General features: G+C 43.9%; 1 protein-coding gene across 1 annotated transcript; it reads left to right on the top strand.

Moving 5' to 3' along the window:
- The first annotated feature begins 8606 nt into the window (after window positions 1–8606).
- sox4a (SRY-box transcription factor 4a) lies at window positions 8607–12171 on the top strand. The gene has a single exon (XM_030147452.1). It carries the CDS (start codon window positions 9058–9060, stop codon window positions 10183–10185), a length of 1128 nt encoding a protein of 375 aa, XP_030003312.1. The 5' UTR covers window positions 8607–9057; the 3' UTR covers window positions 10186–12171.
- Window positions 12172–12799: the final 628 nt, after the last annotated feature.

The raw sequence follows: 12799 nt of genomic DNA, 5'->3' as shown, positions 1-12799 counted from the left end.
AAACTTAAGATAAATATGATCTAGCAGCAGTAAATTTGGTGAAATATTATATAGATAGGTTTTATGTTGACCTGACAATCAGAGGAAACTGTAGAAGGTCTTACAAGGATTTTGTTATCCACCAGTATTTTGTTTTAGACCCAATAATCTGTTCAATCTCAGTGAATCAGTTCTTCTAGTATGTCCAGAGCCATAACACAGGGGTTAGTCCTTCGTAGATGGACTGGAATGGACTTGCAGCTCACAATAAATCAGGTAGGCTTTACAGAAGAAACTAAACTAACTGTTAAAATGCTTGGGCCGTCTTCAATTTTCAAATCTCTTTGTGAGTCACTGACCTTATTAGGATACTCTGACCCAACTGGATTTCACTGTGCCTTCCAATATACTGGCCTTTTTTTTCTAAGTCCCCAGGGCCTATGGTTGTTCACCTCAGGATAAAGACATTGTTATTGTGACTGAGGTATGTTGCTTCAGAGACTGACTTTCACTGCCACATGGGGTCCTGGGGGAGTTGCGTTAACGTTAGCCTGATCTATCTGCCTCAGTAGTGGTATTGATCTGTGTTTAGTGTCGATGCCGGCACTGGGGACGAATGATCACAACCAACGGGTCAAGCACACACTGCTGAGGTGTTGCAGGGATGGACACGATCAGTCTATGTAGGGGAGAAGATGCACATGGAGCTGCTTCACAGACAAATACATATCCTCACCTGCTTGTAGTGAACATACAGCAGAACAAAATGTTCTCTCTGTGTTGCTGCCGCAGTGCTGCTCCGCTCTGCATTGCTGAGGCAAAAAGCACATTCACAATAAGCTGAAACGAGCTGATACAGCCACACATGCACACCTCCTCCTCCTCCTCCTCCTCATCCGCCTCCTTTCTCTTCTGCAAGCTGAAAGCCAGAGCAGACAGATAAGCAGGCAGCCAGAGACAGACTAATCCTCCCACATTGAGAGACGTTCGTGGTGGTATGATGAACATCAAGCTGAGGAAGAGAGGGAGAAGATGAGAGAAGAAGGAGAGACATGGGGAGAGATGAGAGGCTAAAGGGGAAAAGTGAGGCGAGGATAAAGATTAGAAAAACCATGAGGACAAAAGGGGAATTTTGAAGTGTTATTACTCTGTGCAGGCTCAAACAAGCATTGAGAGTTAGTTAGGAATTGGATCCAGTAAGTTTTTTTTTTTTTTTTAATGTAGTTGATTAAAATTCTCTGCCTTTACCTCTCTTACACCCCCACCCCCTTACACCAACCTGCACTTATTTTGCTATTTTGCAACCATTTCCATGCTTACCAGTCTCTCAATCACTCTTGCCCATCCTTTCTCTCTCTCTCTCTCTCTCTCTCTATCTGCACCCGCACCAGCACCCCCATCCTTCTCTCTCTCTCTCTCTCTCTCTCTCTCTTTCTCTCTCTCTCTCTCTCTGAGTCTGACTGAGGCTGATGTAGGTCAGTGCGTCTGGAGCTTGTCTGGAGCTGCAGAGCCTCAGAGAGCTCCACGCCTGGTCCTCATCGACCCCTGCAGCGGCACTGCCTCCGTTCGCCTGAGCTGAGGACACCGCTCCCTGGGCTACGTGAGGACAGAACCAGCACCGCCTGACCTGAGCTGCCTGGAGGAAGAGGAGGATGTGCCTGCAACAGAGGAGGAAGGAAGGGAGGGAAGATGAGGAAGAAGGGAGGAGGAGAGGAGGGGGGTTATGTAGTGTCTGTGTATAATTGAGAGGTTAGTCAGCAAATGTTTGCATGAGTATATGAGTCTAATATGTGAATGTATAGACAGAGCACAGGAGGGACAACGAAAAGGTAGACATGCAGCAGATCGACAGATGTAGAAACAGGCTGTCTCTACTCTGTTCTGTGCAGCTGAGGTTTTTGGGATAAAATTTGATGCAACATTGCCTCCGCATCCCCCTTCCCGTGCACACACTCTCCATATTCTATCTGCCTCTTTCCCCTCGCTGTCAGACTTCTTCATGATGCTTTTCTGTCTCTTTCCCAGACTCTTCTGCAAACGCAGCCATCGCCGTTTCTGCAGAACCACAGCGACGCAGCAAACTCCAAACTCTGATGCAACTTTCGTCCCAAAAAAGAAAAAAGTCTCTCCTTTCTTGTTTTGCAGTATATCCATTCCCAGTGCCACCTACGTTGTTTGTTCCATGTGGATCCAGGTTGAGAGACTCCCGAAATGATGCACAGTTAAAGTGTTCGTCCTCCACCCGTCGCTGATCGCCCTTCTGATGAGCTCAAGGACGACTTTTGCAAAAGAGCAAAAAAAAGCTCCGTTGACGACTTCTCCATCTTCTAATTCTGCTTTCCCTCTCCTTCCCTTTTCCCCCTCCTTCTCCTTCTCCTCTCATTCTGCGCTCCTTCCCACTCCTCTGGCTTTTAGACAATGCCCCCAAAAAAGCGATCGTTGTATCTGAGTGTAGTAGAGTGCAGCTGTGAGAGTGGTTGAGAGTGTGTGAGCGAGAGAGTGTGTGCGCGTAAGTTTGATGTGTGTGTGTATCTGTGGTCTCGATTTGACTCTGTAGCACGTCTGGGTCCTGCAGCGGTACACTCGTACATACACTAGTGCTGTCTTGCCTGTGAGTGTGAATTTGTGCGTACATCATTGTGTTTATATGCACTTGTGTGTGTGTGTCTGGGTTTGTGTGAGGTTTCTGCATTGCTGTGACACAGCAATCATCTGACCTGCCTTGTCACCATCTGGAGCGAGGGATGTTGGGAGTTCCCGGGGAGTGGCGTCGGCCTGACCACACCTCCATTTCCTGCTCATTCATTCATTGCCCCCTTCGACTGCCGTACATCGCCTTTTTTCTACTTTGACCGAATCGTCTGGATTACTGTGAAGAAAAAAGACAGCAAGTGCGGACACAAGGATCCAAATCGTTTCAGTTCTTCCGCTTCATCCTGTCAATCAAACCTCTTCTTTCAAAGTTTTTCCTTCTGCTCTGCACTGTATCTTCTCACGTTCACTTGTAGTTTTATCGTGTTACACCCTCAAGGACACTCCGAGACATTGCTGTGGCTCTCCTGGATATAAAACGCCATGGAAGTCAGGGTGAATCCACGGATTAAAGAATGAAAGAAAGGATCAGGAAACAACAAGAATATTGTAGTTTTTTGTTAATAGTTTATCCTGTTTCTGCAGACGTAGACCAAACTTTCAAATGCATACATGGAAGTAGAAGACCTGAATCAAACCAGAAAATGCAAGATCTGAACATCACATTGTTCCTGCTGAATGATTTCATTTGCAACGCTTCAATCTTAAAGCTTTTCCTTAGGCTTATGGGAGTCAGCATCTTATATTATTGTCAGATTACAAAATATATATAACACCTGTTATCAACTGGCATCAGTCAAATCACACTGAAAAAGTCATTAAATATACAGGTCATTATATTTATGCACATTTAAAGTATTTAAAACATGACCACACTAAAATCAAATCTTTCAGCAAGAACTATTTGGTGTGCACATCAGTCTGTTTTCTACTTTTATCAATTTTGAGATCCAGCACCAGATGCATGGCCCAAAAAACATACATATTTACAGCTTTTCAATGCAGAGAATATAGATTTAAGGCTATAAAGTGCAAAGTAACATGATGTAACGTGAGCCACTCCAGTCAACCCTCAAAAAAAGGAATATCAAGAATCAGCGGATTCTGATTATATTATAATATACTAACATATAATGATGGTCAGCTATGGGAGCACATCTCTGCCAGTACACAAAACCAGTGGAACAAAATGGAACCTAATAAAATGATGGCTACGTTATTTCCAAATATTCCAATATGATTATTTTGGAAGCCTATTTCTTAAACGTTATGGATTAGAATCACATTATACCTTGACATTTTTCTCATTGTGTGACCTTTTTCAGGTTTAATGAGATGTTTTTCTGGTTAAAACAATTCCTCAAACTATATCAAAATATTTTCAGGTTCTAAAAAGATATTTTTATGTTATAACCAGATACTTTCATGTTGCTGTGACATATTAACTTGTATAAAAATTTGACCATGCTATAATACGAAACTTGCAGCTTATATTGTGATTGTCATTTAATTTATGAGAATAAGTTTTTATGTCACAACAACATGAAAATATGTGGTTAGTACATGAAAAACATCTTGTTACAATGGTAGTTTTCATGTCATAATGTGATACTAATCCATTTCTCTTCTCCCGGCCTGTTAGCCATAGGCTTGCATATAAATCATGTCCTATTATCCTATATATTAGAATTGAAATGTGGAATTACATTATATTGTGTTCCACTGCCTGTGTGCTTAATTTCAAAGGATAACTAAAGGAAGACGGGGAGAATAAAAACAGCTATCTTAAGTCTTGATTTCTGTGTGTTTAGCTGTCAGTGTTGAGGACTTAAGACAGACGGATATACGGAGGGATTAGGTACTGTATGTTCCATGGCAACTTAAAAATAACTGACTTTGTTGGTGTTGTTGTGTAAGGGATGACAGCAGTAGGTGGGAGATATGGTGAGATGGCCACCTGCACTGTCTGCCACATCCACACAAAACACAGTGGGGACGAACTGACTGCGGATGAGTCACAGCCACAAAGCAAGTGTATGCAAATCACTGCTTAGTCTTCAGTTTTTCTGTTAAACTGCAACAGGGCACTGGGGACTTCCCACTGGTTTGAAAACTTTCAATCCCTGGAAAAGCTCCAATTCAGTTAGAGCCGGACACACATTTCCACACTCACGCACACACAGCTGTACACAAAGGCCTCATTGTGTTTGACCCCTGGATGACGAGCACTCGGGTCAAAGTGGCACGTCATTCCTAGGCAGTTGAAAAAGGCAACTACATGTTAATAAGTACCTCTGTTTGACTGCACGCCGCAGCAAACACGCTCACTCTGACGCATACGCTCGCTCTCTGCTCAGTGCAGATCCCCGCGTCTTTCATTTCCATCTCCTGCTGGATTCACAGTTTCACCCGTCGAGTTACAGACACACTGTGTCGACTGTATTCCCCCGTTTTTAATGCGGTCTGCCCTGGTTACAGTGAACCCAACTCCCTGCGCAGAAGCAGACTTCCACACACAGACACATGGTGAAGCTCCTTCAGCCTGTAGTTTGCTCTAGGGTTAGCCTGACATATCGGGTTAAGGTTTATGTTTTATTAAAAATCGCATATTAAAAACACTGTCTTTCAGTTGTGGAATAATGTCCCCTTCTTCCGTCCATATGGAGTTCATCTATTTTGTTATTTTTTACCTTTTAAAATCCCACATTTCATTGATATGTAACCGCAAGTGAAAGTTTGTGGATCTTGAGCTGAGACATAGATTAACAGGTTAAAATGCATGTAAAATACATCAATTGATAGGGTCAGTTTCTGCTTTCTATGTTTAGCAATTGGCTATAACACAACCTAAACATCAGCTCACCCTGACCCCAACCCTAAATAGGACATCAGTGACCTGCTCAAGTTTTAATCCCCCATAAAATTAAATCAAATGATCAATGCAGGTTTTAATAGAGTGCATCAACATCCCAAGATGAGTCTTCAAAAGCATTTCAGCTCTGATGTTAATACAGCTCTAAAAAAAAAAAAAAAAAAAAAACGCAGCTTATTTCAATATCTTTATTCCTTAAAATAGCCTTACTTAAGTAAACAGAGCAGCTTTAACCCAGAAATATCAACATCAGCAAATCATCCTCGTAAAACCCACACCACACTGAGTCACACACACTTTTCAGAAGCCTCTCTCTCTCTCACTCTCTCTCTCTCTGTCTGAGAGCCCCAGTCTCCCACAGCACTCTCTCATAATGACACTATCCCTTTAGGCGTCAACAGAGCTGAGACAAAGCGCCGGTGTATTTGGGGTAAACACATGGCTCCGGCAGCAGCTCTGAAGATGACAGAGCGATAGATAGGGATAGGCCAGCCAGCCAGCGTGATGTGGGTTCTTGGTATCCCAGTGCTGCTGCCAGAGCAGTGCATCTGCCAGTGACAGAGTGGAAAGCTACCTGACAGCTGCTCCTCACACATCAGATAAGATTACAGGTATACCTGCTGCACCTGTTTAAACAAACCTGCCTGTACGACGCCACATATGTGTGTGTTAAGAGTGCAATAAGCCCGAGAAGGAGATAGAAAGAGATAGCAAACAGTGTGTAATCCAATGGCAGGTGCATGCTTGTAATTGGGGCAGCTAAAGATATAGACTGATGAAGAAGCTCATTATTATTTATGTGTTTGATTTATGTAAGCACCGAGGGGGTAAAGGGGTTCAGTGGTGAAATTTTAAAGAGTGTATGACTGTTTTTAGCCCGACATAAATCCTGTCATGAATTAAGAATAGACATCCAACTGGGTGCCACTGTACAATAAGTAAATTCAAGTGACTGCTGCATTTCTCATTTACATATTCTGCTCAGTCTGAGTTTACTAATGAGTTATCCTGCTGTATTATGCCCAGTTATCAGCCAGAATGGTACGGCATTTGTTAATAAATTAATACCATTTGTAAACTGTTTGAAAAAAGGCCAGCAGTGACCTGTTGCATCTATCTATCTATCTATCTATCTATCTATCTATCTATCTATCTATCTATCTATCTATCTATCTATCTATCTATCTATCTATCTATCTATCTATCTATCTATCTATCTATCTATCTATCTATCTATCTATCTATCTATCTATCTATCTATCTCCTACCTACCTACCTAGCAGTGACTTGCTTTTGCCAGTGAGCCTCTAACTATACATTAAAATGATGTTCTTTGTAATTGTGAATGAATGTCTTATTATATTATACTAATTACATGTCGTATATAAATCCTTTTTAAGGGTCGTCTCAAGGTGGTACCGTTCATCATGCTCCTTTATCAGTCAGCATCTTGAACCATTTACTAATGAGGTACCATCATTTATACTCAGCAAATAGAACCTCAGTGTAAGCGTAAGACAGTGTATTAACGAGATACCACCAGTTATTAGTAAAAGGAAATATTTTATATATTATTTTGAAGTGCATAACACAACAGTTCATTCGTATACTTCGGGGGTTTTTTTTCTTTCCATCTCACAGCAGCTTACTGGTGATTTCTAAATAATTTACCAGCTAATTATAAACCTGATTACAAAGCATTTATGAGTCTTTCATATAGTTGTATTGCAATGCAGCATCACATAAAGCAACAAGATTTGAGATGTAACAGAATCAATAAATACACTATAGTACTGACTTGATCAAATAGTGAGACTCAATGGATATGTGAAAAATGTATTATAACGTCTTTATAGGATTTATTGATAATTTATAAAGAGTTTACAACCTTGTTAAAAACCTAATTATAAGCATTGATGAATCCTTTGTAAGGGTTGTCTTATTGCAGAGGGGTACACTTTACATAACTGTATAATGTTGCACCTACATGAAGCTTTAATCAGAAAATATAAATAGTCTGTCAGTAAACAGAAGACACTTTTGCATATTGGTGGCTTATTTCCCAATCATGTACTGACCTCTTTTTATTTATCACCAAGCCAACCAGGCAGGCTGTGTTATGAAGGTGTGAAAAACACTTATGTCACTCAGTTATGTTTGCCGGATCAAGAGAAAACCTCCGCCACCAGCTAAATGACATCACCTGCACCGTTTAATGACTGCAGCCCGAGCAGCCGATTAGATCAATCTGCTGTACATGTTAACACACATGCACATGCAGACATACATTTACCCCCCAATGTACACCTCATCAGCTCCCTTTGGCTCTAGCCTGACATCTAGCGACACAGGCTGTAACATGATCCCACATGATTGTGTTAACATAATGGGGTTTGTAGGCTGTGAAGGATAGAGAATGTGTGCACTGCAGAGAGAGGGTGATGCTTGGACTTTTTCTTTCCTTGCTGTTTTTCTGACACTAGTTGTGTGATGTATTTTCCTTCCCACTTTCATAATATTCATAATTACTGGTTTTCAGGTTGCTGGTTTCTGGTTCACCATAATGCACTGATGTAGAGTGTAAATAAAAGCTCATCGTCCTGTAACCTGTGTCTGTTTATACTTCCCACTCTGATGTAATGATGTGAGCTGGTGTCGTAATGATTTGTAAATAACAGGTTGGTTGAACTATGTTTGGGTGGGTTTACCCTCCACTACATCCCTGCTCACCACACTGCAGTGTGACTAACACAACATGTTGTGGCTGTTTTTGTGTTTTCTCAGCATTTCCTTGTCCCCCTTGTATTACACACAATCTAAATTTAGTCAATACTGATCCACATGAAACTAATGTAGTTCTAAGTATATCCCTGCAGCTTCCCCTTGCAGTAGGGGAAAGGACACTGTGTTCCTTTAAACACACACACATACACACCAAGTTCGTCTTTCTTCCATTGGAGTCTGACAGGAATGAGGTCAGACACACCGATCCTCATTGCACATTATTATTATTATTACCAGTTTTTTTATTCGGCCAATGGGAGGCGAGGGGGCGTGGTTTGACTGAAAAATCAGGATGGAGACAGCAGCGGATTGGCGTTTATATCTCGCGATGAGGGTATAAAACGGCGAGGTTCTCGTTGTTGTGTTTACAGTAATATCACAGAGCGCACAGGAAAGAGGGAGACTATGAGAAAACGCAGCCGCTTCATTCAACCACATGGTTCCTCAACCGCACAGACAAGCTGCGCTGCAGACAGCCAGGTTCACATAAGGGACTCGCACTGCTGTTGCCCACAGCGGCGCCTTTTGAAACTTACTGGGCGAGTTTTCAGCCGCACAGGCAGTTGAAAGTTGCCGGATTTTAAGTTTTGTATTGTGAAGCGCACTGGTCAAAGTTAAGACACCAGGCGTCTCAAAAACGGACTGAACTGAAAAGAGACAGAGACAGGACTTGAAAGAACTTTTTTTAAAGCCTGCACTGTCAGTGATCTGCCTCTAAAGCGCAAAAGAACAAGTGAGGAATATTTTTGCAAACATTTTTGCGCACTTGAACTTTGTCAAAGCACTGCACTGAACTGAGTGTTTGCAGTCACTTCTTCTTGGAGGACAGGATGGTGCAGCACATGAGCCAGACAGAGAGCGCCCACGCTCACTCTCCCGGCGGAGACTCCACAGACACGGGAGAAATGGACTTGGAGATGGATGCGTCTCCGACCCCCGAGTCCCCTTCCTCCGGGGAGCGGAGCGACTTGGCGTGGTGCAAAACTCCGACGGGGCACATCAAGAGACCCATGAACGCCTTCATGGTCTGGTCTCAGATCGAGAGGAGGAAGATTATGGAGCAGTCCCCGGACATGCACAACGCGGAGATCTCCAAGCGGCTGGGGAAGCGCTGGAAACTGCTCAAAGACACAGACAAGATCCCGTTTATCCGTGAGGCAGAGCGGCTCAGACTCAAACACATGGCCGACTACCCAGACTATAAGTACCGACCCAGAAAGAAGGTCAAGTCTGGAACCGCCGCCAGTAAGCAGCCGGCGGAGCGCGGAGAGAAGAGTGGAGAGCGCACCTCCAAAGCCGGCGTGAAAAGAAGCCCTGCGTCCAAGGGAGTGGGCAGGACGCACAAGCAGAGTGGCATCAAGGCGAGCGCTCCGGGCCAGCAGGACTACGCGTCTCCCGGTGACCACCAGGCGCTCTTCAAATCCAGGTCAGTGTCCGGGGCCAGGCAGATTCCAGACAAGCGCAGCGGAGAGACCCGGCGCAGCCACATGTTCGGAGGAGCGGGCAGCCTAGAGAGCGGGCCTCCTTCCGTGGGAGTCCCGGCCAGTCCCACTCTGAGCAGCTCGGCCGAGTCCAGTGACCCCCTGAGTCTGTACGAGGAGCAGAGCCCTGCGGCCAGCCAGTCCCCGTCACACACCGCGCGCCTCAGGTACGCTCGCGCCTCCTCCCCGACCCCCTCAGCCTCCCACTCCTCGTCATCCGTGTCATCCTCATCATCAGATGAAGAGTTCGAAGACGAGCGGCTCGACCTGAACCCCAGCCCCGGCTTTGAGAGCATGTCTCTGGGCGGGATGGGCTTCTCCGACGCGGAGCTGGACCGGGACTTGGACTGGAGCTTCGGGGAGTGCGGGGCGGGGTCTCACTTCGACTTCCCCGACTACTGCACCCCGGAGGTCAGCGAGATGATCTCAGGAGACTGGCTGGAGTCCACCATCTCCAACCTGGTGTTCACCTACTGAACGGTGCAGAGGAACCGCGACCGACCCCCGATGTTTAAAACTGTTCAATCCCCCCAAGACATGTGTGCGACCAGACCAGAATATTTCCTCCATCCTTTCACTAAATAAGGGAGAGTGAAAACAGGAAAGAGAAGGTGGTCTGTGTACGCGTTGAAGCCCAGGTACGCGCCGGCTCAGACTTGGACAGCCACAGTGCGCTTGGCGCTCAGACGGGAACGCGCAGACGGGGGAAATGCTTAGTTTGCATTTGGACACAGAGGAGGAGTGAATGTAAGCGGAGAGCAGTGAAACACACGGACTTCAGCAAAAACCCTCAATCCAATCCGCAGCGGTTGAGACTGAACTTTGAATATTAATGTTCTTTTGGGTCGGGAAGAGTGACACTCACGAGCAAGTAGTCGTGTTGGGTTTTCTTTAATGATATAGCCAATTCACATTGACCATCAAGTTGCTATTCAGGTGTAGTTTTTTTCCAAACTCAAAATAGTTTCAATATCAACACGCATGCCCCTCCGAGATGCGGAGGATTTTGTTGTTGTTAAATGCGTAAAAATGTTCATTGCTGCGTAATTTACGCAATTTGTGTGACCATAGGACACAATTATTCACTATCACCAGCTTCTCTTTCAACGGCAGGACTTTAAAAAACAAAGACTGACTCCAAACTTCAGAAACCCTTTTCTGAACCTTTTTAAACACTCAGTGCACAATTCAGGACCAATGTTTTCCCGACGCGCATCCTTTCTGCCTAGTGCTTCAACTTTGTAGTTCCTCTGTGTCAGATGGCGTTTTTTTATATTGATGTATTTATACCGGCCAAACTTTTTTATACATAGAAGTATTGTTCTCGTACAGGTCTCGTTTGTGTTTGTGCACATACACCTGTCTGTATCCAGCGCGGAAGGGCTAGAAGTGTATCTTATTTAAAATGTCTGACTTCTCTCACTTTTAAGGAGATTTGAGTGTGTCATGATTTTCTACTTGTATTTTTGTACAAAATCTATAGAAGGGGGTTTCCAGCGAGTGGGTAGCCTATACAACATTGTTGTTTGGATCTACATTTGGTGTTTAGACGTGCAGAGGGGGGTTTGTTTGGCACAATCTGACCTCACACAGTGTTTACAGTATTTACCCACATGCTTCTTAATGGCACAGTGACTCCAGTTTCACCAGCCAAGTAAACAGAGTGCCACTGAGGCTCCCAGTCCTGAGTGGTGACTGTGTTGTACACATAGACCTAAAGTATAAAGAGTGAACGATCCCAGAGAGTCACTGTTTGGATAGAGCTAATACCTCTGTGTGCTTTTTATCAAGATAAGTTTTATTTAAACCACTGGATGGAATTTCACACTCATTCCACTTTGCCTAGACTTGGAGGGAGGGAGATGTATGAAGTGCTTCATCTGTTATTGCGCAAATTGCATCAAAAAATAGTATTTAACCTTTCTGTACCTGTTGGTTAAGTATAGCAGGCTAATTGTTTTCCTATATTATGGCATGGCAAATAGCATTTGTATTTCAGATTCAGGTATATGTAGCTATAGCTGTTGTGTTTAAGATTTTTAAAAGAATAATAACATGAAGATATTTATGTAAACTGACTGTACTATAAGCAAAGATTGTGTGTTTTATGTATGATGATGATCAACGACAGGCACTAGGACAGCCATCTTTGGACATCCTTATGTTGAAGATGATTGTGGTCCAGGAGTTTTTTTTTTTTTCTTTCTTTTGTTTTGTTTTTACCTTTGAGACATCTTTTCTATCGTCCTATTTTATTTTCTCATTCGTGCAATATGCTGTGTATGATCATGTTTTTGTCCAATCATGCCAATATCATTTTTGACGTTTAATGCTCAAAAACCAGCCAATGTTTGGGTCAATCACTGCCTCTCAGACCTCTGTACAGATTGTTGTTTTTTTATTTGTTTTTCTTTTTCTTCCAAGAAGGAAATAAAATCAGCTGGAACTGAAAAGTACAACGTCTGCCTTTGTCCCTGTGTCTTTCATGATGTGAATATGTCCTCACCCTTTTATCTAATAGTTTAATGCAGGAGGGCTGTGGAAAAAATATGGAGAGATAAGAAGAGCAGTCACACGTATTAAGGCCACTTTTAAAAGGTCAAATGCATGCTCGACAAAAGGTGGGCCTTCTTTATCGCATCCTGAGTCAAAAAGACCCCCGTCTGATGTCAGGTGTTTGTATTTGTGTGAATATTTCGGCTACGTGTGCTTCTTTGCTGTAGGTAAGCGTGCAGCGGCTGCAGACTGAGTCAATAGCATGCCAGTGAATCGATGGGAGTGGTCTGTTTCTCTCTCTTTTACTCTGTCTGATTTTACACGTGCAGAAAACGTGGCTGCCATGGAAACACTGTATCCAAGAGAGGAGGCTGTAATCCGCTGGGGAGCTGCTTTATGTGTGTGTGTGTGTGTGTGTGTGTGTGTGTGTGTGTGTGTGTGTGTGTGTGTGTGAGGGGTATGGGACACAGACTGATCCTGTGGGGGCGGTGTGGGGTGGAGAGAGAGAAGGGGGGGGCGTCAGACATTTCTGCAAGGCATGACTGGAATAAAGGAGGAGGAGGAGGTGTGTGTGCAAAAAGGGGGGGTGCACAGG

The sequence above is a fragment of the Sphaeramia orbicularis genome, chromosome 11, assembly GCF_902148855.1.
Source record: "Sphaeramia orbicularis chromosome 11, fSphaOr1.1, whole genome shotgun sequence".
In the NCBI taxonomy this organism is placed as follows: domain Eukaryota; kingdom Metazoa; phylum Chordata; class Actinopteri; order Kurtiformes; family Apogonidae; genus Sphaeramia; species Sphaeramia orbicularis.
Note: the sequence above shows the minus strand (reverse complement) of the source record. Positions and strands in the feature narration are given on the sequence as shown.

Coding starts and splice junctions, on each gene's coding strand:
- sox4a (XM_030147452.1), top strand. CDS start 9,058: ATGGTGCAGCACATGAGCCAGACAGAGAGCGCCCACGCTCACTCTCCC.